Consider the following 26,452-nt stretch of genomic DNA (forward strand, 5'->3'; position numbering starts at 1 on the left):
AATTTAGTTCTGAATTTAATTATTTCCTTTTAATTAATGTTTTCAAATAATTTGCAGTTTTGATATAATGACTTTTTTTTTTTTATTTATTTTTTATTTTTTTATTGTGCCACCATTTAGGGCATCTACAATAGAACAAATCTTTAAGAGGTTTGTTCACTTAACACGTCTTCATTACACAAACCTCTTTTCTAACAAACCTTTCATCAACAATAGATAAACCTATTTGCAGGTTTATGTAGGGGACCCACTATCAATACAACTCATTAAATTCATCCAAACCAAAAGTAAAGAAAAAAAAAAGAGAAAAACTTAAAATTTTTGCCAACTAAGCAAGTACAAACCGGTTTGTCTACACAAACCTCAACCCACAACAAGAGGTTTGTTCACAAACCTCTAAATTGTTCCCACAAACCTCTCCATAAACCTCTTATTGCTATTGCCCTTAGTTTATTAAATATTATTTCATTTTGCTTTGCATTTATTTTCTACCGAAATTAAGTGTAGCAGTAACACTCCCAGGTTCGATGGTTGAGTTTTGAAAGTTAAAAAGGTTACTCTTATTGTTTTAAAAATACTCGAATTTTGGGGGTGTTACACCGCATGTTACATAAAACAGGTCTCTTTGCTCAATATTTTTTTTTGAGAATGGGGGTACAACTGTACCTCTACGTACGCCCCTGAATCCGCCTCTGCTATGATGATACCAATGTGTTGTAAGATGATATTTCGATACTACTAAAAATGGTAATCTATATATCTCGTTGGTACTAACTTTAAATGTACAGATAAGGTACTTTTTTTAATTTACGAAAATACCCTTACTTGGACTCTACCTGAGGCCAAGAATTTCTGGTGCATAGACCGATAACGATCGAACCCGTAGTAGAACGAGCTCTTTGATATGAAGTATAAACTTGCATTCCGTAGCCAGCCACATAACTCGAGTAACGTAGCATATCAATTCCTATTACGGCCGAATCTCCCCTTCGCCACCAGAACTGACTCTTCATTTCTTCTAGTCAAAAGTTTTAAAACCCACACTCTAAAATAAAAAATTAAGACCTCCTCATTCCCAAATTTCCTTTCGATCTCCTCCAAGAATTCTACAATGGCGGAAACCCTGCAAACAAATGGAGGAGGAATTTGGGACACTGTTCTCGAACTTACCAAATTAGCTCAAGATAAGAACACTAATCCAATGGTTTGGGCGATTCAACTCGGTTCCATCCTCAACTCGGCTGGGTTGACTCTACCTTCCGTTGAGCTCTCTCATCTGTTGGTTTCTCATATTTGCTGGAATAACAATTTTCCAATTACATGGAAGTTTCTGGAAAAAGCTTTGGCTCTTAAGTTTGTTCCTCCTATGCTTGTTCTTGCTTTGCTTTCTACTAGGTAATTTGATTTTTATGCATTTTTTTTTATAACATATAAAGTTATAGTTTAATGCTTAATTTCATGCTATATTGACTAATTTTAATGTGTTTTTGTTGTATAAATGTAATCAATGTTGAAAATTTGTGTATTGATCAAGGATTAACTGTTAGGGAAAACATAATTATGTTAAAAGGTCAATTAGACAGATTGGTATTGTATGTGGTATACGAATTAACGACTGCTATGTGTTGGCGTAAAGTGTTCACAAAAGTGGGGATTGAGCTTATAGCATCAAGATGGTAATAAGGAGAGGTATAAAATATGATGATGGCAAATTTTGGGTATAATTAATCAGACCATAACATTTAAGCCTATTTTTTGATCATGTATTGCAAAGTGGGGCGCATACTACGTATAAATGAGGATTGAGTTCGTGGTTTGAAGAGGGCGGGGGAAGTTGGTTGGATGGGTTGGGAGGAGAGGGAGGAGGGAGAGTGGTGTGTGTGTGTTTGCAATGAATTTGGGCCGACTTTTGTGAGTTGCTTGCTTTTATCGTGAGGGAGGAGAGAAGAGTTTTTTTTTTTTTCCTAGTTGGGGAAACAAATTTGAGTTGGTGAGGTGCAATTGGAAGTTCCTAGTGAAGAAGGACTCATACTTTGGTTGGGAAGATTGGGAACCAATTTAATGTGGAAAAGAAAGGGGTCATAAATTTATAGAAATTATAGAAAAGTAAACCTACATAAATATATGGAAATGTCTAACTTTCATTTGCTTGGTTTGTTGTCATGGAAACCTTTGATAAATAGAGTCTGATAAAGTTTTCACTTAATTGTTATTATGTAAAACTATTGAAAAATGAGTAGTTTTGTAGTTTTTTTTTTTTTTTTTAGTTTTCTTTTGTTTTCCCTATTTGTTTTATCAATTTTGAAGGAAAAAGAAGAGCTATGGAAAAAAAGGCATAAATTAACTGAAAGACCTTCACTAAAATCCTCATAATTACCTTTCCACAATTTTTTATTATAATCATTAAACAAACTATATTTAAAGAACTCTTAAATCGAGTTGTCTACTCTACTTTCAACTCATTATCTCATTATACCTTGGTTTCCATATATTGTAAGTCTGTTGTCTCATGCCTTGTCTTTATCCAAAAGTGTGATTGGCACAATTTTTTCCCCCCTCTAGCTCTAGAAAACTCATGTCCTCTAATGCTTTACATCTTTATGATGATGAAAGAATTTCTACTAGTTATGGTTGTAATACTCTTGTTTTTCTCTTTCCCCAGAAAAGCCAATAAATAAAAATAAAAAACCTTCTGTAGTTTAATGTTGCTTTTTGTATTTTCTGTCAGTGTATACTCCTACTAGCTGCACTTGGTGCTGTCAACTTCAATTGTATTTTGACATTTTGCAGGGTGATTTCAAGTCGACGTGTTCATCCTGCCGCCTATAGACTCTATATGGAACTACTTAAAAGATATGGCTCTTCATTTGCATCTCAACTGCATGAATCAAACCATGAGAAGTAAGCATAACTTTGAGCCGTTCTCCTTTAGAAAGTGGACTGCATGTTATGAAAATTAGGGTGCTTCTAGGTTTACTGAGTATTTATCTGAAATATGTTTGATTAATTTCTAATGAAGGCTTTGAAGGACAAAGATTAAAACAAAGAAAAGAATAAGATAGTGTTACTAAAATGCAATAATGTGGCAGAATGCATATGGTTTTATGAAGAAAAGTCCTATTTGGATTGCTCCAGTACAGCCTTTTCTTTTAGTTGATACGGAGTAGTTAACATTCTTGGAATATGTTATTAGTGGGCTTCGTATGTATTAGTCCATCTTTATCAGATATGTGATTGATGCTATGGCTATGTTTTTAACATTTAACTTAAATTTGGTTGCAGAATCTTGAAAGCCATAGATGATGCTCTACATCTTTCAGATCTCTATGGGATTCAAGCTTCTGGTCCTGCTGTTCTTTCAGTGCTTTTTGTATTTTCCAACGTGTGGCAATTAGTTGATGCATCTTTGGATGATGAAGGGTTGCTGGAATACAGTCCAGAGAAGATTTCTAGATGGCTGACTGGGATACAGGATATGGATATTGTTAATCATGGCCGCTTTCTGGAAAACAAAATAGAATTCCAAGAGGGAGTACTGAAGAGAAATACCTTGATGGCTGTTGAGATGATAGTAGAATCTTTGCAGAGTAAAGTAACGTCACAGATTCTTTTTTTGGTGCGTCAAAATATGTAAGCGCTATTTTATTATGGTGCTTGTGTATATAATTTCATCTTCGAAATTATTTCTTTGCTAATTGAAACAGGAGATTGCAAGGGTCTAAATTTTAGTTGAACATCTTTAGCATTACTTGCTTGCTGATGTAAATAGTTGTTGCACTCTTGCAATGATGCTGCAGTATTTTAAAATAAAACTGTTGTACTGCACTTGAACTTTAAATTAATTGCTTAAAAGGCCCATCTTATTTATGTAGTTTATACTTGAATTAAAGGAAAAAGTAGTTTTATATTTAAAATGCATTAGATTATTTTATTTTATTAAATTATTATAATTAATGTGACTTGGGACTGCTAACTTATGACTCACTCTGATCATTTTGACTTCATCGTGGAAGAATACATGAATCAAATATTCAAATTATATAAAAAAAGGTATTTTGATTGTAGAAGTGTCATCACATACGACAACTGTAGTTTTATATGGGATAGGTTTATTTGATCCAATTTGATTTGTAATTAACGAATTATTGATTTTAAATTCTAATATAGATGTTGTATGGCTTTTGATAAATGTTATTAAAAACTTCCATTTATTTTTTTAAATAATTTTTTTTATTTTTTATTTTTTAATATGATTATCAAGTAATGGCTAAATTATAGATCTGAGGTTGATATACAATGTATCGCTGTGGTTAATATTTACAACAAAGTTGCTAATAATAATTGAAAGTTGTAGGACTGTAAACAGAGGTTTAGGGTTATGGACTTATGGGTCAACATAATTATTTAAAAGAAGTGTCAAAAATGTAATCTCACTTGTGGGATTAAGGCTTTGATTGATTGATTGAATGTAATCTCACCCTATTCCCCTCTTTGTAACATGTAGTGTAGTTAATAGTTATTGGTATTTATTTACAATAAGAGCATCGCTTAATGGCTTAGGTTGATGGGGGTAATGTTTTCTAGCATGCTACTTGACTCCTTATGGCAATTTCCAGATCTCTTCTCTTTGCTTATGCTTCCGAGTCTTTCTTGGATTCTCCCTATCGGATTTAAATCAACGTTGGAGATTCTTCTTTTTAGTTTCTTTGGAGATTCTTCTTTTTAGTTTCTTGGTGTTGGATTACCGTTCTCCTTACTCTGTAATTAGTTTTCTTTTAGTGGAATTTTTTTCTTATCTAAAAGAAGCAACAAGTACACCATCCCCATCATCTATCCATTATTTGAACTGAATAATGGCACTTGGGAAATTTAATTATGTTAAACTCCTATTTTAGGAGAGTGAATTTCTCAACATCTCAAACTAGTGTATCTGACTATTATTTCTATAGGAGAGAGTAATTAATTATTTCATCATTTATTTATGTATAATTAATTATAGGGCAACCAACATTAAGTTCTGATCCCTTTCATGCATTGCCTAGGCCCTCACATTGGAGTGATTTCTACCAACATCTACAACTACTTGCTTCAAAATCATCGGCCTTAAGGAGTTCCAAGCTCACAACTCCAGAAATATTTGCGCAGATGGCATCTGATACAAGCAAGCATCTTCATTGGCAAAGCAAGACAAGCCTCCAGCACCAGTTTCATGCAGTAATGGCCCCTGGATGCTTTTTACCGTCCTCTATTCAATGCCATGGTGCTAGTAACTCTTCTCTGTGGCTCCCAATTGACCTGTTTTTAGAAGATGCTATGGAAGGAATTGTAGTGACTCCAACATGTGCCATTGATACACTTACTAGTATGCTTTTCACTTGGTGTTTCATGTTGTGATTTGTTTCATATCATATGAATTGAGAATTTACTTGCTTCACATGCAGGTATGGTCAAATCACTTCAGGCACTTTACAGCACCACATGGCATGACACCTTCCTAGGCTTATGGATTGCAATCCTACGCCTTGTTCAAAGGGTATTTTTATTCAGTCTAAGTAGCATAATAATCCTTCTGTCCCATTGTGGCTGTCAAGTTTTCCTTCTTTAGATATACCAAAATAGCTGTCAAGCTTCCAATTACAATAAACATGACATTTTATATGCTTATGGCCAAAAGTAATATATAAATGGTGGGAAACACTGTGCTTCTTTAATTATTCTCATTTACATCTGACAACTAATATGGGAGGGAATAGTAATATCTATCATTTGGAGAAACAATATCTTCTTCTGCCTTAAAAGGGTTAAAAAATTACAAGTCAGTGTAGAAAAACCTTATCACATTTGTTGGCTGTAGGCTAATACTGTATGAGTCTTATTCTACATTATAAGGGGCCGTTTGGTTTGCAGGGGTAAATGGAATGGAGTGAACAAAGGGAAAGAAAGAGCATGGAAGGAAAGCACTTTACATTTAGTATGTTGTTTGTTGTAAAAAACAAAGGGAATCACGACCACCACCACACAACCCCCTCTTTCTTCATTTTCCCACTTTTCCAGCCACCACCTAGCCTCACTCGCCGCATCTCCCACACCCCTTGCAAGGGGTGTGGGAGGTGCAGCGAGGGGCTGCAAGTGAGGCTGGATGGTAGGGGTAGGGTAGAAAGGGTGGTGGCTGGTGTGTTTATGGTGGTGTAGTGGTGGCTAAGGAAAGGGAATGGAAAGGGCTTGTTCATTCCCTTTCCCTTTGATTATTAACCTCAGATTTTTTTAATTTTTTTTTTTACAACTAGCTCTTTTGTCAAGAAAGAGAGCATGCTTATACTTTGTAATCTAAAGGTTGATAACTCAATCAATGGCATCAGCCTGTCTGCTACCACTCCTTAATATAATTGCTTCATAGGAAAGGAAGTTTTGTGTTAGGCTCTGTTTTCCTTACCTTGTTTTCACTTTTTTTTTTTAAATTTTTTTTTTTATTTATTTGTTTTTATTTCTTTGTTTTTAATGAATTTTTTAAGGTTAAATAAGTTCAAATAAGTTTAGATAAGATAAGGCTAATAAATTCAAATAAGATAATATAAGAGCTTACAAGTTCAGATTAGCTTATATTATATAAGGCCAAGACTAATAAAGTATGATAAGATTAGATAAGTGAAATTCAGGTTAAAAGAACACTACCATACTTTGTTGCTAGATAACTTCAGGCCTTTAACTTTGAGGTCCATGTATAATTGTTGATGATAAGGGAATTTTGCATGCCTTTTTCTACATTTGAGAGATTCATGTATTCTTGGATACAAGGGATATGGAATATATGGAAGTATAATGTATATATCTCATGTTTTTTATTGATGTTATTTCCTTCGTTACTGTTTCAGGAGAAAAATCCCTGTGATGGCCCTGTAGCTCGTCTTGACTCTTGCTTGTGCATGTTATTATCCATTACACCTCTTGTGCTTCTTAACCTTATTGACGAAGATATTAAGGGGTCTGAGTTTAGTCAAAGGGAGGATAAACAGGCTTCTAGTAGTCGTCGCCATGAGTTGGTTTCCTGTTTGCAGCAGTTAGGTGAGTATGAAGGCTTGTTGACTCCTCCACCATCTGTTGCTTCAATTGCAAATCAGGCTGCTATCACAGCTATAATGTATCTTTCGGGACTCAATATTAACAGTGGATACCTTGATTCTGTCAGCGTCAGTGATGTACCAATTAACTGTGGTGAGTGGTTTCTTCTCTGCTTTCACAAATATGCTTCTATATTGTACTTTCATTGTAGCTAAGTGATTGACAGTCTGTTTGACAGGTCAAGTCATTTGTTACCCTTAGAACATGTAACTAGCAAGCTTTTGCAATTTAGCAGTGTGTTTTTTTTAATTTATTTTATTTATTTATTCACCTCATGGCGCATAATCAATGTAAATAAATTAATCAATCAAATCCGGCCAGAATCTAATCAACTAAGTAATGTTAACAAACTATAGAAAGATAATGTGATTTTGTAAGCAATCAATCCATTCAATTAAGTTCCCTTTATGCATTCATAGATGTCCATTGTCCAACCCTAGAAAATACTACTCAGTCATATTAAATTTAGAGACAGCAACTTTAACATTCAAAGACATGAAATGGGATAAGCAATAAAAAGTTAGGCGATAAGTAATATAGATAATAGGAAAAAAGACGACAATACTAATTGAGGAGGAAACAAAGTCTTGAATTTAAATATAACTTTGATCCAATTGCAAAGTTGAGAGAATAATGTTGAAAACCTAAAACTAGGGTTCTAATGAAAGGGAGTTATAATAATAACAGCAGAAGTCTCGTATGTCTCTTTATAGATTTATATAGGCTACTTGAAAAGATAACAATAATAGAAAAACACTAAAACAGTGTCAACAGAACACCTGGTGGGCTGAACAAAACTGCCCATTTTAGCCAGTGCCAAGAGGGAGAAAATGAACTTGCTAATATGTGAGCTGCAAACCTGCAACCTCGCCCGGTGAATTGAGATATTACTGTCCGATCAGGTCTGCAAACCAAGCTGCTGAAAATTTCCTTCAAGCATTTTTAGCACGCCTGGTCAGGCCACCTTCTCTGGTGGACTGGGTGCATTAGGCCTGATTTTGCACTCACTTGATCCAAGCCGAACTTGCCTCTTCAAAAGGCCCATCTTGCATCTCAAAGCTCCAAAAAGCCAGGTCACAAACACTTCAATTATAAAAGCCTCCGTGTCTGTTCCAAATAGGTTGAAAAGCGGATGAAAAGTACCAACTCCTACAAAATAAAGTGAAGCTAAAACCACAACCAGAGGGCAGATGCTAGATACAATTTCTCCGAAGAATGCATATAAACTCATAAAATGCTTAAGAGACGGGGTAGAGACACTATGGCCATGTTTGGTAATTGGTTTTTTAATGGCTTTTTGGTTAGCTTTTGGCTTTTTTAGGTGGTCAAACAGCCAAAAAATGTGTTTGGTAATTGGCTTTTTAGTCAGCGAAAAAGCTGGCTTTTAAGTTAAAATGAAAAAGCTGCTTTGAGCAGCTTTTTTCTCAGCTTTTTCATTGTCTTTTGGCTTGTTGGCCCACAAATTATCTAATAAACAACCAACAACCAACAATTAATTTACCAAACACTTTTATAAACAGCCAGCTTAAACAACCAATTTCAAAAGCCATTATAAACAGCCAAGCATTCCAGCTAGTCAAACTAGCCTAGTGAACCAGCCAACTGCCAACAACCATTTGCCAAACAAGACCTATGTAAAATGAGCATATTAATGTTATGCCTAAGATTTTAGCTGAGTATTTAATCCGTTAATCGTATTTCTAAGAATTAAAATATCTCCATTGTGATTTTTCCAGTGGAATCTTTATGTGTTAGGGGCATTAAAAACAACCTTGGCTGTTTTGTTCTAGAAATGGGCATCATATAATGGGTTTTTGAGTGACCGTCCTGTGAAGCCCTGGTATATAATGCTGAGATAGAAATCACCCCCAATTCACCGCAATGGTCGTTCTGTAATGGTAGAACCCTACTCTGCAATTGTTAGTCTAACAACCGTGAATTTTTTGAACACTTTTTGAGGAAGAACCAAAGGTCAAAAGAAACATATTAGATTTTAATGTTTATTAATTCTTGGTGAGGTTAATGTTAACTTTGGATGGATGGACAAAGAAAGATAGATTTATGATTGTAATTTTTTGTGTAGATCATGTCGAGGGATCTATTTGCCAAGGTCTTTAAATTGGAGATCTTGAATTTGGGGTTTCTTTTTGTGCTATTTGTCTGCTGGTCTTTGATGTACCCGTATCCTATGTTACTCGGACACGGCAAAATTGCCGTCATACCCGGGTCGGTACGACCCAAAATGGATCAGGGTATGAAATCCGTTCCGGATACGTCATCTTGCTCTCGGATATGGACGTTAATTAAATCTCAGAAATTCAGACTATTAACTTTAAGCTTTGGCGAGTTCATGGCTGCAAGCTCTTTGGAGCTATAAAAATGGTGAGAAGATGAATCAACTATATTACAGAGGAGAGAGGAGAGAGAAATAAAAAATAAATGGCTGGAGAGAGAAATATAGACCGACAAGTATTACTTTTCTTTTGAAAGAAAGACCGACAAGTACTGCTACAGGCTACCCCACACTCCATTTTCTCTTTTTTTTTTTTTTTTTTTTTTTTTTTTTTTTTTTTTTTTTTTTTAAGAAATTATAATCTATACTTTTTAAAGCTTGCACAGTAAATAAGAGTACTTATATTTTTCTAATAAATTTGTGCTGTGCATTTTTAGATTAGGTAAATAGTACTACACTATATAGTCTAATACGGAGTACATAAAAACTTGTTAAAATTTTTATAGGAACTTGCCACAATTATTCTTTTTTTTTTTTTCCTTTTATTGCCGTATCCGTACCCGAGTCCAAAGTTAAGACGGTCTAGTTCTAAATTTTTGAAAATGATGTATCGGACACTCGGATCCGTACCAATATCGGATACCCGTACCCGTGTCAATGTAACATAGCCCGTATCTAAGAAGAAAATAGTGATGGAAGATGGTGATGTAGAAGCGAGAAAAAAGTAGAGATAGAAGCAATGCCTCCTTTTGAAATATTTTTGTTTAGAGTAGAAGAAAATAGTTTTAGAAACTTGGTAGTTGGCTTCCATGGGAGGAAAAATAATACACGTGGACTTTGACTACTTTGCGAAGTTGATTTTAAAAAAAATAGTTGTTTATACATTTGAAAAACAGCTTGAATGAGATGTGGGTTGGGCTTCATTTTTTTCTCTGATGTTAAAATTTTTATTTTACTTTTCTGTTGCTTTTCTTTATGCATTCTATTTCATGTTGCCTTAATGAACTCATATAGACAATTTATTATTATGTTACTTGATTTATGATAAAAGGTTATTGTAATAGTTAAATTTAAATAGTGTAAACAAAAAAAGTAATGGAGTATTTATAATTACTTTGGCACTATCGTGGTATAAGTACAAAATATGACTTTGGAAGTTCAAAAAGTTTACTTTTGTTGATTTTTTAAAAAAGTTATTACAGGGAAGTCAACGATCTTCTCTATCTGATTGTTGCAAGCCATCTATGCGACAACACAACCGTTACTGTGACCACAATTTTTCATGGAGCGCTTTGTGGTATTCTTAATGCTTTTCTTTCCAGTGTACAATGTGTTTGGCACTCTGCTTGTAACTTTACCTTTTTTAAGGACTCCCTAACACTAATTCTTGATTCTATTGCGATTCATTAGTTATAATTCTTATAAGTTCAAGTATTCTAAAGTTCTAAATAAGGGATTGACTTTGCTTGTGTGTTCTGGACCAAAAGGCTAAATGGATATGGACACTAAAATACTAATCATGTTTATGTTGGATTTATTGTATGTATATGATCACAAATTATCTTGTTCCTATGCAAAAGGATATACATTATTCCGTCCATGTTATTGGGCCATTATATTCACTTATGTGCACCTGTTTGGCATTCTCGGTTCTAACAACCTAACCTGGACTTTTTCTGCATACAGGTTAGCCTTAGCTGCATTAGTTGCTACTTCTTTAGATCTTAACACCCTTTAATCTAGTTTGCTAGTTTTATTTATGAAGTACAAGCGTTTGTGTATATACATAATTTGATGACCTATCTTGTAACTTGCCAGCTGGGAATTTGCGCCATCTAATTGTCGAGGCTTGTATTGCTAGAAATTTATTGGACATATCAGCATACACATGGCCTGGCTATGTGAATGCACGGGTCAACCAAATTCCCCGTGTATCTGGACAAGTTACTGGTTGGTCATCATTAATGAAAGGTTCCCCACTTACTTCTGCATTGGTGAATGCTCTGGTTTCCTGCCCTGCTTCAAGGTATAATGCTTCACTTGATACCACATTGCTATATTTAATGTATACCTTAGTATTTCTTTGTGCTTTAAATGGAATGTGGGGCTGGAGTTGAAGGGGCTATTATGTTGGGGTGGTGGTTTTGTTGTTGTTATTTATCCCCCCCCCCCCCCCCCCCCCCCCCCCCCTTCCTTTTTTTTTTTTATATTTTGTAAACTAATTCTATAAATTAACACTTGTTTTTCAAAATAATTTTTTTTCTCTTCACTTTAAGGTTATACAAAACATGAATCAATACTTCAGCAGTGATTTGTAAATTGTAATGTAGACATTTTTGGTGTTGATACTCAAGGTCTATAGTTGGGAATAGGGTTCCTATACGTCAGTGATATCTTTGCTGATATTCACCTACAAATTGTAGACCAGATTCGATATCATTGGTGCCACCCCCAAGAATTTAATTAATGAAGCTAGTTGCATGGCCATATTTTTGTTTCTGGTTGGGAGACTAAATTTTTTTAAAAGCAACTAAATTCCTTTGGCTTACTTCTGCCTTGAAGTTCCCCATTCTTTTATTGGGTTCTGGCTGTTAATTGTTTAATGATTTCATTTAGTCAATGCTGTAGCTTAATTCTTCTTGAGGATAAGTTCTGTACTCGCACACCTGCTTTTCTGTTGGGATTCTATCCTCCGTATGCGGGCGAAAGGGAATTTTGACGTTAACTTGCAACTAAATATAATGGAAAGGATATTTTTATCAGATCCTTGTTTTGGAAAGAAAAGCTTTGTAATGTTTTCATACCAAAAAGGAGACCTAGGTGGTTTAACGAGCCACTTTACTTTTGTACCTCATAATTTGGAAAAAAAAGAATGTCGTTCAACCTTCCTTTACCCTTGTTTTGGAAAGTAATTCTTTAATAATCAGGTTCCTGAAAGTGCAGAAAAAGGCAAGAAAATTAAATGAAAGAGAGAATCCTCCATAATCTTATTCTGCTTTTATGTATAATATTTCTGGTGCCTTGATACATAGTAGCCCCCCCTCCCCCCCTCTCAGCGTTTTAGAACTCACTTCCCTTTTGTCTGATCGGAAGCTTAGCAGAGATAGAGAAAATATATGAGATTGCAGTTGGCGGATCAGATGATGAGAAGATATCTGCTGCCACAATTCTCTGTGGGGCATCGCTTATTCGTGGTTGGAATGTGCAGGTATAGCTGCTATTCGTTGGTGTTTTTGTGCCCTTTTCACTATTTTTATACATCCTGATTGTTTTATGGTTGCTACATATGATCTTTTTCTACAGGAACACACTGTCCTATTTCTTTTAAGGTTGCTGTCACCTCCCATTCCAGCAGAGTATTCTGGAAGTGAGAGTCATTTGATTAGTTATGGGCCATTCTTGAATGTTCTCCTTATTGGCATAGCAACAGTTGACATTGTGCAGATCTTTTCACTCCATGGATTGGTAGGTTGAACTGGTTGCTTCTTTATTTTGATTTCATAAAAAATGCTTTTGTTAAATTTGATAGTCTATTGGTTGATGTAGCCCATAAAATTAATCAATTCTCAGTAATTTATGTTACAAAAGTTTGATAGTACTATAGTCATTCATGTTGGAGATGATATTATGTTCTACTATCCAACTCTTGCTGTTCACCTTCCCCACCCTTTGTGTTTTGTTGCTCCTTTTTAGTATCATTTTTTAGGAGTTGAGTTCTCATTGAGCTGGCAAGAATTCATATTTTCTCTTTCACTTGTAAAGGCTTGGGACGTCAAATTGTCATTTCACTTGGAGCTATAGGAATCAGAAAGATAGATTTGCTTTTAAAAAATACGAGTAAAAGATCAAGTTTGGAGATTTTCATGCAGTCATTAGGAAAAAATAGAGGTGGAAAGCAGTTGTGAAATTAAGCACAGAAAAATAAATTTTTGTCTGTGTTTTGTCTTGAATATGCTTCATGTTTTTGATGCTAGGAAGTAGGATGGCTTGACTGCAAGTTGAATTTTCAAGAGGCAGTAGTAAAATTAACAAGTTATTTAGAAGTATGACATGTAACTTTTTTTTTCAGAAGCTAATATATGACTCCAGCTGTACAAAATTCTCAAAAAAGGAACTTAAAACCTTGATGAGGGGAAGTTATGATCTTAAAATGCATCGGTTTGTTTTGTTTCGAAAATTCCCGTGGAACCATCTTCCACACTTCTGCATGTGTTTTCTTCTGTCTTTTTAATGTATGCTCTTCTGATAATTAATGTGACAGACTGACAGCAAGTTAAAATTTGTGATTAACAGGGATCTGCTGATCCTTGTTGAGGTTGTTTCAAATTTGCGATCTTTGTATAGAGAGTGGACTATCTACCTTTTTCCTACTTGGGCCTTGTTGAGGTTGTTTCAAATTTGCAATCTTTGTATAGAGAGTGGACTATGTACCTATTTCCTACTTGGGCCTACTGGTTGCACAATTACAATTTGACTAATAAACAGCTGAAAAGGAGTCTTGCAATGTAAAGGTCTTAGTGCTTGTCTAATGAATGATGGATACATGGTTCGAGGGCATCCTATGTTACTGATTTACTTTATGTTCCTGGTTACTGCTCCACCAGGTAATATGGCTTGTAAACTGGAGGGGGGGAAAAATGTAAATATTTCAATGTGGAGTTAATCTGAAGCAGGAAGATTTGTTTGTAAGTAACCAAAAAGGTAGTTCTGTAGCTTGGAATTTGGATTTGGAAAGGATGCATCATTAAAGGAACTTTTGCTCAATTGAACTTATAGGAAAGATAGATGTGTGTTTTTTAAGATAAAAAACATAAATGTCGTGTAACTCACAATTTTCTGCTTTATTATCATTCCTATGTGATGAAGTTTGTTGCTTCATGTAAGATGGTAGTTTGGTATTTGACTTCTTATTACAAATGGATTCATCAAAGCAAAGTCTCCTGGAGTTTGCTTAGAGATAAGGGGGCCACTGCAGGAAACCAGGGATGGTCAAGAGAGCATGAAGTTAGTGAAGTGGGCATTTGAAAGTCTCTTTGGGTCAAATCAGTTTTAGGCTGCCATTTCAGCATTGTATTTTCATGTTGAATCCTACCTTAGAAAGATCATTCTAGCATCTTTTAGGTTTGCCTCTTTTAAATAGGCCACTTATATAAAAATTATACATTTTTGTCATGGGAAATGCTGTCATTAATATGTAAACTTATCCAGATTTCCCAAAGCTTAGGAAGAGGATTTTGGTTCTTACTTAGATCAATTTTTCAGGAAGATAAAGGTATGCCTTGTTAGGTTTAGTGTAATGTTTTGTTTTGTTTGTATAAATTATAAAGAGTATACCTCCCTATACATAAGAATATAATAAAGGAATAAAAAGCTAACAATATAATTAGAATGAGTGATTGAGGTAAACCATAGTCCATGGAGGGAGTTTGAAACTTGAACTAATGCTGCCGTAAAGTGCCATATGATGTAAGCTAAGTAATATCCAAAATGTATTGGCCCAGAAATATTTCCCAGAGGCACCACAATCAGCCAAACCCAATCCTGTAATAGGAAACGCAGAGGACATCAGGTATTCAGGTACTTACCTAATTACAGGGCAAACCTCTGTTTCGCCACCAACCTGAATCCTCACATTTTGCTTGCATGAACCCCTTCACCTATATGATTTTCTGAATTCACCAAACAAGTTGCTGTCAGTTGTAGCAAAACTCAACCTAAAAAGCCACCATTACTATGCATACTTTAAGACATGGAATTGTAGTCACAAAAGATCAGAGGATGCATGATTTTGATATTTTCCTAGAAAATCATCACTAACATCATAAACAGGGTGCATTGCATGCACATAAGGTTGCAAATGGCAGAATGAAGGTAGAGAGGTTTAAGCATAGATTCACTGTTCAATTTCCAAAGAAGAATTGCTTTGAGTTCCAGTCTCATGTATTTGTTTTGCTGATGATTGTTTCAGGTTCCACATCTTGCTGGAGAACTGATGCCCATTTGTGAGGTTTTTGGATCTTATTCTCCAAAAATATCATGGACTCTTTCGACAGGAGAGGAAATAAATTCTCATGCAGTGTTCTCTAATGCATTTACTCTTCTTTTGAAACTGTGGTGTTTTGATCATACGCCTATTGAGCAAGCCTTGGGTGATGTGCCATCAGTGGCATCCCAGCTAAGTCCAGAGTACCTTCTCCTGGTGAGGAACTCCCAGCTAGCATCATGTGGCAGTGCAGCAAAAGATCAGAGTAGATACCAGAGAATTTCCAAGTTGATAACTCTACCCTCCACTGAACCCATATTTATGGATTCTTTTCCTAAATTAAAATGTTGGTATAGACAGCATCAAGCTTGCATTGCCTCCCCACTTTCTGGTCTTACGCCAGGCACCCCCGTTCATCAAATTGTTGAGGCTCTTTTAACTATGCTCTTTAAGAAAATGAATAGAGGTACAGCTTCTGGAAGTAGCAGTTCGTCTGGTTCATCTATGGAAGAGGCTGTACTACGGCTGCAACTACCTGCATGGGATATTTTAGAAGCTCTTCCCTTTGTTCTAGATGCGGCTTTAACAGCATGTGCTTATGATAAGTTGTCTCCACGTGACCTAGCCACAGGTTGGTATGCAATCCCTGGTAGTTTTATGTGCCTAAAATTTGTATTTTATGTAATTTGACTCTGAAGTAGAACAAGCAAAATGGAAAAAAAAAAAAAAATATCACGGATGCAGCATGATTATGTTATTCAGCTAATGAAATAGTACCCCACTACCCACTAACAATAATAGAATATATCCCTTAATCAACAATTACACATTAAAATAAGATGTCGGATAAATTAGCTTAAAACATTGTGTTGGTCAAAGTTTGTCAACTAAATAGGGACTGAGCCACAGAGGGATTTAATTTTTGAGATTTACATGTTGAATTAAGTAGTAAAGTACTTATTTCTTGAACTCTAAGGTGTATGAAAGATTCATATTATATTCATACATTTCTATATTGTTCTAGACTTCTAGGCATACCTACAACACTAAAAGTCTAAAACACTTCTATGTAGCACTGTGGCTGTGATTTATCAACTATAGCTAGCTGTTTCTCCTCGTTAGTGCAATCAAGTGAGGAAATAAAATCAATGCTTTGTTATACACTGCTATACCAATAAGAAAGCCCCTTGCCACGTGTTCTCTTCTTTGGTTGTGGGAATGCAGTTTATCTGCTAAGTTAATGTTTTTTCCTCCTTTTTATGACCTTTCTCTGCTCCCTTGACGCGGAGAGCCAATTTTGAATATGGAATGGATGTAACAGAAAAGATATGTTGAAACAGAGCACAATGTTTCATAACAATGAGACCAGAAGGATGTGGTTTTCGCTGAGATGTGTTATAACAAGTTTCTTGCAGAGAAAAATATCAAATCCGTTTGTGATATTGAAACAAACATGTTTTAATTTCTTAAAGGAGATTGATGGAAAGGGGAATACTGTTGTGGGTGGTGGAGTGATATGAAGGATGGGGGGCAGTGGATTAAATATAAGATAATGGTTTAAGTTTGGAAGGAGGGATGAAAAAGCATCATTTACTTGCTGCATTTGGCTTCTCCTATTCAATTCCTTCCCTGCTTTTTGCTGAATTTAGCACTTGGTTGGGGTCTTGGAAAAATGTGGCTTAGTGAAAAGAGTAGAGAAAGATTGTGGAGGCCTTGTTATAAAAATAAGGAAATGGGACAATCTTGTTGGGACAAAACTACGAAGTAAATTGGGCCAATCTTTTTGGGATGGACAGATTAATGTCCCACCATAAGTTGTGTCTTAAGCTAGTTATCATCATGAGTCTAAGCTAGTGCCTTGAGGTTTCTCAGCTTCTCAACCTTATTTTGAGTTGCACACTTGCACTTTACCTCAACTGTGTTATGATCAGTAGTCAGCACTCAGATGGTGAGACTCAGCTTGCGAATGCTTGTTTCTGTTTGTGTCATTCATTTTATATAATTAGCTATTTTTAGTTCACTTCGGGTGAAATTGGTCTGATGCCAGATTTCGTGGATATATATTTTCAGATAGTCAAACACTAAAACCTTTTCTCATCTGAAAACTGTTGAAGGAAATATGCCTTCTAAAGGTTTCTGATTTAAGAAAATTGTAGAAGGTTTAGACGTTTGTAGGTGTCTGAATATTAGCAATGGATCATTACAGCTGACAGTGTACAGCAGTAAAAGGCTGCAATAGATATCTCTCAGCAGCAGAAGTTGGAAAAACCTGTGATGGCAATCATGGCATACCTTATCACAGAAGATGAGTTTTATTGAAATAACATGGCCATTAATTAATTTCCTATATTTGGCTCTGTGGGCTGCCTATTGTCGACATAGTTTCCTATCTTAAACATTATTGTTTTTAATTGGTGTCTATGCTGTCATTTTTGGTTTGGTATTGCATGCTTTTAAATCCAGTCTTTGAATTTTGGTATATTTGAGGATTTTAACATTTAAATGTTATGGCTACTGAAGAAGCTAATTTTGGATTATAGGGCTCAAGGATCTTGCTGACTTTCTTCCAGCGTCTTTGGCAAGCATATTGAGCTACTTCACAGCCGAAGTAACTAGGGGAGTCTGGAAGCCAGTTTCTATGAATGGAACTGATTGGCCAAGTCCTGCGGCTAATTTATCCATGGTTGAACAACAAATACATAAAGTTTTGGCTACCACCGGCATTGATGTTCCCAGTCTTGCTACAGGTATCATTTCTTGAATCTCCCAAGTTGCTCTGGTGAACTTAGTTTCTGTGTCCATGATAAAGACTAGGAGTAATATATTTGCTTGCTTCTCATTCTTTGTTATTAGTACTACCTTTCTTTGTTTTTTTTAGCCACCCTCCAGGCGTTCCACAATCCTATGACTTAAAATTAGTAGAACTGTCTATGAAGTATGAATAATGAGTGGTGTGAATGTGTGATTATGCTGCCTGATACCTTGTTTTTCTTGTCTTTCTCCATTTAAAGACAATCTCATAGCTCATACCTTGTTTTTCTTGACTTACTGACAGTCTTGAGTGGAGTTGACACCATAGAGACTTTGAGTACTTAGACGGATTTCTTCTTAAAAATCAACACATTTTGTAAATAAGTATAGCATGAAGGTAATTTGATGATCTAACTGCTGCTTTTCTAGTTAGGAAATAGTCAGGACAGTTCTTTTTGTGAAATGTTGGCACTTGCATAGATTTCCAAGTAGAATAGATCTTAGCCTAGGGACCTGGGTTTGAGAAATCTTTTTAGTGTTTGGTCACCCACCTTAATTTCTTAGCAAAATTTTCTAGAACCCAGTTCCTTACTTCTGTCTTATTTGCCAATGTGGTACAATATAGGAATTTGGATGGACTCTATGTTGTCATTTTCTTGGTGTGTTGCAAAATGGCAGATTAAGTTTGAGCCTCTGAGGATAATATAAAAAATTTATAAGGTTGTTTCTTGCAAAAAAGTAATATGTAGAAGGTATATTATATCAAATTTTCCTAATTATTCCGAGTAAAGGAAACTAAGGAAGTACTCCCTTATTCATATGCTCAACCTATTAGGAATTGGGAGGAATCATTTAAAAGCTTTAAAAGAGGACGAAATTCCCTATATCATTATAATAAACAAAACAAAGTGATTCCACTTAAAAAACCTAGATGATAAAATTTGCAGCAAAAACACTTTGGGATAGTGGAAACCTGTGCATTTAATACGCTTTGGGATTGTGGAAAAAATAAATAATTGTGCATTTAGTACATAAATAACTGGAATTTGAAAATAAATTAGGGTTATTTGTAAAATGTCGTCATTATATATATATATATATATATATATATATATATATATGACGACATTCTTCCCTTTCTTTCACCTATCCCTAAATTTCCTAGTTATTACTAATGAATCTGCTCTTCTTTAACTGCTCAGATACTTTTCACTGGAAACCATTATTTGGTTGCCCCTCTAGATTCTAATTTACGCACTCTGCTTATTTTGACCATTTATTTTCAGTAAAATTAGAAATTTAAAACATATGTGGTATTGTTTAAAGAATGTGATGGCTCCTTTTAATTTTCCTTGATTTGTGTTGCTTGTGCAGTGGGTAACTCTATTCCTACACTTCCTCTACCATTAGCTGCATTGCTGAGCCTCACCATAACTTACAAAATTGATAAAGCCAATGAACGTTATTTGAACTTGGTTGGTAGGGGAGTGGTCGTACTTGCAGCTTGCTGTCCTTGGCCTTGCATGCCTATTGTAGCAGCTCTCTGGGCTCAAAAGGCCAAGCGCTGGAGTGACTTCCTTATCCATTCTGCCTCACGCGCTGTCTTCAACCTCAACAATGATGCTGTGGTACAGCTTCTGAGAAGCTGTTTTTCTTCGGTCTTGGGGTTTAATGCATCCCCTAGATGTCGAAATGGAGGTGTGGGTGCTCTCCTTGGACATGGATTTGGTTCCGGTTATTCCAATGGGATGTCCCCTGTTGCTCCTGGTATCTTTTACCTACGCGTGTCTCCATTCATCAGGAACATCACTTTTGTGGCAGAAGAAATTGTCTCTCTTCTGATGATGTCAGTGAAAGGTATTGCGACTGGTGGTTTATCCAATGAGACTATAGGAAAATTAAAGAAATGCAAATTTGGAATGAGATACAGACAAGTTTCTCTCACTTCTGCTATGTCACGTGTCAAGCTTGCTGCTTCAGTTGGGGCTTCCTTTGTCTGGATATCTGGGGGAATAAATCTACTGCAAACTTTGCTTAAAGAAATGTTACCCTCATGGTTTATATCAACCCAGAGGACAGTTGACATTGGAGAATCAGGGAGTGTTGTTGCAACATTAAGTGGTTATGCACTGGCTTACTTTGCAGTTCTTTGTGGGCTATTTGCCTGGGGCGTTGATGCAGCATCATCAGCCTCAAAATTGAGATCCAAGGTCCTTGCTTCCCACCTTGAATTTATGGCTACTGCTCTTGAAGGAAAGATTTCCCTTGGATGTGAATTGGCCACTTGGAGGGCTTATGTGTCAGGATTTTTGGGTTTGTTGGTGAGGTGCATCCCTGCATGGTTGCAAGAAATTGACGTGCATATTTTGAAGAGCTTGAGCAAGGGTTTGAGGCTGTGGAATGAAGAAGAATTGGCTGTCGCTTTGGTGGGTGTTAGTGGTATAAATGCAATGGGTGCTGCTGCTGAGATGATCATTGAAAGTGCCTGATAAGTTTCACATAGTTTCTATTCAGAACTAATTTCTGGTCTCAAATAGCTGTGTACAACTTAGCTTCATCATTCAGAAGCATTATCTTCGATCTCGCTTGATGTATACCTGCTAGCCATTTAACTCATTTTCCTTAAATATTTTTCCCCTGAAAAGTGTAAAGTTGTAGCCCTTGTAGGAAGTGAAAGAAAGTAAGGGCAACTGAATATATTAGCTTATTTACTGATAATGTAGGCATTTTCTGATCAGTTGAGTAAATAAATACAGGAAAAATGTGCACAAAATGAACGCTTGTAATATTAACCTTGCAGCCAAATGCAAGCTAAGATGTAGTACTTGAAGTTATTCACAGTTCTAACTCTGTACAGGTGCTACGAGCAAACACTCTTCAAGATCCCGTCAGACCGTCATGTTAATCAGATGCTTCTTTGCCTATAAATATTCTAACTGTTGATATCAATATCTCACCTTTTTTAAGAATACAATCATAAGCTTGCAAACAATATAAAAATAGTTAAGTCTAATAGCCAAATTTTCATTTGATGTATTAATTTTGCGACATACTTTTAAATAGATCCGATGCACAATAAAATGATGTATATCCGTTATATACTCTAAAATGAGTAAAAGTTACTAAAATGAATAAAAGTTACCGTGATATAAATAAAAGTTACGAAAAAAAAATTGTAAAAGTGACCCCCGATGTACAGTAAATTATTGTACACAGGATATTTACAAAAGTTTAGATATTTCTGCATTTGACTTAGTTTTGTGATGAAGATGGATAAAAAATTAGGAAATAATGGTTATGGAGATTGAATGGTAATCCCGCGCGTGAAGCGAAGATTGAGTGGAAGATGAGAGGAAAAGGTCAGTAATGTAAGGTTCTATTACAATATTTTATTTATTTACGGATAATAATCATAATGTGCTATTACAAACAAAAAGTCATAATCAATTGATGAAAATAATGTCATTGTTTTTAATCGTAATTAGATGATAAATACAAAGTAAAAAAAAAAAAAACACTAATTTGAAGAATTGAAAACTCAAAAAATATAAAACAACGTACGTGACTAATAATCACTCCCTATGAAAAAAAAAACATATTTATAAATTGACATTATCTCAAGCGTGAATAGTTCCAATGTTCCTCAAGAATGTCTCTAATGTATGATATAGTAGTCGCTCATCGACCTGTTTGATGGACAATTTGTGAAAAGATTGCAGTACTTGAGTTTTGCTCATTAGACGATGATGTTGTGGCCGAAAATTGATCATCCTCTTCTAGATTTAGAGTGTTCAAGTGCATGTTTATGTTATCATTTTGGTTGTTTCTCCCGTTATTTGAAGTAGCTTTAGAAGCATCTCCACTTTCTTGAAGCTGAAGAGAAAATTCGAGATTCCATAGTAAGTCACTCATTGAAGGGCGATCAACGCCATGATCAGATAGACACTTAAAAGCTGTCTCTACAAATTTCTTTAAGCATTCGGGTTTAATAGTTCCCTTAATGTGAGGATCAATAATTTCATCTATGTTTCCTTTTTTAACCGAGCTTCGTGCCCAATCTGCCAAACTAACTTGCTCTTTTGGAAGACTTGGGTTAAGAGCAGGGCGAGCACACAAAATCTCGAAAAGCACAACCCCAAATGAGTATACATCCGATTTTTCTGTTAGTTGTTGTCGTCTAAAGTACTCTGGGTCTAAGTATCCAAAACTACCTTTCACCACTGTACTTGCATGGTTTTGGTTTGTTTCAGGGCCTGTTTTTGATAATCCAAAATCTGATATCTTGGCTACCCAGTTCTCATCTAATAGAATGTTAGTTGTCTTGACATCTCTATGAATGATGGTGTATTTTGCTCCAGTGTGAAGATAATGCAAACCTTTTGCGGCGCCTATCAACATCTCTAGTCTTTGCTTCCATGTAAGATTGATCTTATTGCCCTTGTACAAATGCTCTCTTAAAGTACCATGTGCCATGAAGTCATACACCAAAGCCATCTCTCCATCTTCTTCACAGTAGCCGATAAGAGAGACTAGATGCTTATGCCTAAGTTTCGAAAGCATCTCAATCTCTGTAACAAACTCATGAACTCCTTGCTCCGATGATGGGTTTGACTTCTTGATGGCCACTTTAAAGCTCCCATCAATCACCCCCTTGTATACCTTGCCAAAACCTCCAACCCCAATCACATGTGATTCATCAAAGTGTTTAGTCGCTTTTCTTATCTCTGCCAATGTGAAGTGACGACAATTTGCAGTTGCCTCAGTCGATAGTTGTGCACTTGCCACACTACTTCCTCCAATTGTTGACTTCATGCCTGATGTATGAGAATTACCATAAATTGGCAACCAACTAGATGTTCCTGATTTCGATCTTGGCATCTTACTCTTCTTCTTATACAACACAACTGCAAGAACTGTTGCTAACCCAAATGCAGCTGCGACTCCACTTGCCGCCCCAATGACATTGATGTTAGGCTTATCTTTCGTAAAATTTTCCCTTTTTTCTTTATCAGCCTTAACTAATGCCTCGGATGGGGATGGGTTAGGCCCGGCCAAATTCTTATTTCCATCACTTACCTTAAACATCTCTAACCCATTAAGGATTGCATCATAAAATTCCGGCTTATCTACACCATCCCTTGGATGAAGAGCTACCAAAAGTTCTTGTTGTCCTTTTCCATCTTGAACACTCACTGCATAATCTTTATATATAGGGACATCCTTCGATCCGGTCCACGCTATCACATCAGCACCACTAGGTGTTGCTGTTTGGTTATAAATGAATATATTGAACAACCTTTGATTTACCTTGGTATATATGTGCTCGCAAAAGTGTAATCTTATGATGTATGTGAAGGTTGGATCAACGGAAAATGACCATGTTAAATTATAATTCAGAGTAATATTTGGGTCAGGCCCCATTGATCTCCAAGTATTATAAACATCAATTGGTGCAATATATTTTGGCATATCTTTGTAGTGCACTCCTTTCGTGTTATTGTCCGAGGATGTAACACCAGCAGCAGCCCCTAATATATAAGGCGTGTCGTCGTACCATGTCCTTAGTAAACCAGAATCGTTGGTGGGAGGAATATAGTTTCCACCTACATTTAACCTTGCTATCGTCTCGGTTGTTGCAGTCTTTCCATCTAAGGATTGGTCAGAGAAACCCAACAAATTAGCCGAATCCAATAAATTTGGGGTGGGAACCAACTCTATGCCATTTATAAATGCAAATGATCCTGCGTGCTTGTTCGACGGCTTGAATACCAGCACTAAAGAATCAACCCTATCCAAAGGAGCAAGAGAATACTCCTTTATTATATAAGCTTGAGTTAAAGCCTCCGCGGTTACAGCAGCGCTAAAATTGTTTAAAAGGGTAAAATCGGCCGCAATTACGGAAAAATATGAGTTGCTAATATTGAAAGAGCTATAAGATGTTGGGTAAAAATGAAGGCGTAAAAAATATCTCGAGGTTGAATTGATAGGAAACTTATATGACATATCAGAGTTGCTTACCCGAGCTGTCATATATGGAATCTCAGATGGAAGAGAAGGATCTTGAAAAGATGCTTTAATCGTTTGAGAATTTCCTTGAGAAGAAAGATACTTTGTATCTACATCCCAATTCCTTCCATCCCCATCTTTCCCTTGACTAGTTGCTCCACAATCAATGGCAATCGACGTGTTCGTGTCATCGGAAAATGATGGGTTGGTGATGCTTAAGAGGAGGAGAACATCAATGATGATGAAAAACTTTAAGTGGCAACCAAAATGCATGGTTGCACACCTTGATTGAGGAAGAAATATTAAAAAAATAGGGCGTACAGGAAAATTTATTAGCTAATCAATATTTTTTTTTTATTTTTTTTTTTTTTTTTTTTTTTTTTTTTTATGATTTTGATTTTTCCTGTACGCCAAAGAAGGAAATCTAAATTGTGACTTTTATTTTTCTTTATTAATGAAGGGATAGTAAAATTAATGATTTTAATTTTCTTCTCATTTTCTTTCTACTATTTCTCCCTCGCTAACCTAGTATAGCAAATATCTCACTAAGAAAATTGAGAAAAAAGATTTTGAGTTGGCTCCAATGATTTTTGCTGATAAAAAGGTGATATATTATCATTTTGCCTATCTTTGGACATTTTTATTATTTGTTAATTTCTTTTGTTGGTTAAATATGAAAGGAAAAGAGAGTTTTAAGGAGGAATTTTCTTTTAAAATGTATGTTGGCAATAATTTCTTTTATTTAGAAATCAATATTATATGAATGAACCTTTTTTTTTCTTGGAAAAATTAATGAACCTTGAGTCATTGATTATATTTTATGGGTTGAAAACTGATTTTGATTTAATTCATAATAAACTTCCTATACAAAGTAATCTACTCAACATGTAGTTTGTAAAGTTTGACATGTGATAAGAAATTAAAAAATGAATTTAAATTTCAATACTAGGTTAAGAACTTTATTATCAAATGTGATTCATCCCAACGATTATATATTCCATTTCTCTCTACTAGGGAAGTGTTTTATATATGTTATTATTGATATTATAGTATAGTGTATATATGAACTAAATTTGTGGACTAATTACATTTGATATTTGTTTATTCTTGTTTTTAGTTAATTGATAAGATTATTTCTTACCCTTTATTTTCCTTAGACTACTACTAGGCACTAATCCACTCTTTTACGTGGATATAATTTAAGTTGTTACACTTAACCTTTTTTTTTTTTTTTTTTTTTTTTTTTTTTTTTTTTTTTTTTTTTTTTTTTTTTTTTTTTTTTTTTGAAAGAACACATATAACTTTTTAAAAGACCGTTTATTAATATTATATTTAAAACTTTTTTGTTTATGATTTTTTAAGGAATTCATGAATATAACACATTAATAATCTTTAAATAGTAGCATTTACAACAAACTATCAAATGTTTTTTCAATAATTTTTGTTCATTTTATTTTAAAAATATATCAAAAAAGAAAGTACAAGTAAATTAAATTGTATTAAAGAGATGTTAGTTGAGACGAACACTACAAGAGGGGGGGTGAATTGTAGTGAGTTCCTAATGCCTACTTTTTGCATAATATAAAATAGAAATGTAAAAGGAACTTGCACAACACACAGTATTTTACGAGGAAACCTTCCAGGGCCCAAGTGGAAGTAAAACCTTGACCCTTGTAAGGGATTTCAAATTCCAAAACACTTCACTATAATAGGGGAAATTCTAATGTTACAACCTATATTATAATCTGACTTAATCTCACATGTTCCAGAATGAACTTGCTACAAAGTAGAACTATATTCTACCTAACCTAAGACCCTGACTTAGATTATCTTTGTACTTCCCGAGTACTTGCTCACTCAGCTTCACAATAGAAGCCTACAATACTAAATGCATAAACGGTTCACTCACCCAACCCAAAATAATATAAACACTTGACTTCTAATATGTGATAGGAAAGTTACATATGGGAATCGAAACTAATATGACAAAGTTAAACTTGACAAACTTACAGTCCTGCCGCCTATCCTAGGCGCAAGAGTAAATATTGGACCGCGACCTGTTTACAGTGGCCGTTCGGACCAATGAATGGACGGGGGAGAAAGAGGTCACTCCCCAAAGCTACATTCCCCATCATGAGTAGCTAGCCAACGAAACATATTTGCTTGCTGTCTTAGTTCAGAGAGGCCGAGAGGTAGTAGGCCATTTGGTTTTTATTACTTTGTTTGAACTTGATTGTACTTTCTTGTTTCTAACTCTTGTTCTCTTGGTGTAGATATTTCCATGGAAAAACTCTAGGCCACCAAGAAGTCGGCTGCACACTTTGCAACTTATTATCGTTCGTCCATCTTGGGCAAACGGA

At 35.3% G+C, this 26,452-nt stretch overlaps 2 protein-coding genes across 2 annotated transcripts; one reads left to right on the top strand and one right to left on the bottom strand.

Annotated features, from left to right (window-relative positions):
* The first annotated feature begins 942 nt into the window (after positions 1–942).
* On the top strand, positions 943–20,920 carry LOC110724972 (mediator of RNA polymerase II transcription subunit 33A-like). The gene is made up of 12 exons (XM_021904453.1): positions 943–1,395; positions 2,791–2,901; positions 3,283–3,630; positions 5,043–5,362; positions 5,442–5,533; positions 6,873–7,212; positions 11,171–11,378; positions 12,446–12,560; positions 12,656–12,817; positions 15,321–15,966; positions 17,876–18,082; positions 19,461–20,920. Exons 1-12 carry the CDS (start codon positions 1,112–1,114, stop codon positions 20,573–20,575), a joined length of 3,948 nt encoding a protein of 1,315 aa, XP_021760145.1. The 5' UTR covers positions 943–1,111; the 3' UTR covers positions 20,576–20,920.
* A 388-nt stretch (positions 20,921–21,308) lies between these two features.
* On the bottom strand, positions 21,309–24,928 carry LOC110724973 (receptor-like protein kinase ANXUR1). The gene has a single exon (XM_021904454.1). The coding sequence runs from the start codon at positions 24,363–24,365 to the stop codon at positions 21,765–21,767; it is 2,601 nt and encodes an 866-aa protein (XP_021760146.1). The 5' UTR covers positions 24,366–24,928; the 3' UTR covers positions 21,309–21,764.
* Positions 24,929–26,452: the final 1,524 nt, after the last annotated feature.

The sequence above is a fragment of the Chenopodium quinoa genome, unplaced genomic scaffold, assembly GCF_001683475.1.
Source record: "Chenopodium quinoa cultivar QQ74 unplaced genomic scaffold, ASM168347v1, whole genome shotgun sequence".
NCBI lineage: Eukaryota > Viridiplantae > Streptophyta > Magnoliopsida > Caryophyllales > Amaranthaceae > Chenopodium > Chenopodium quinoa.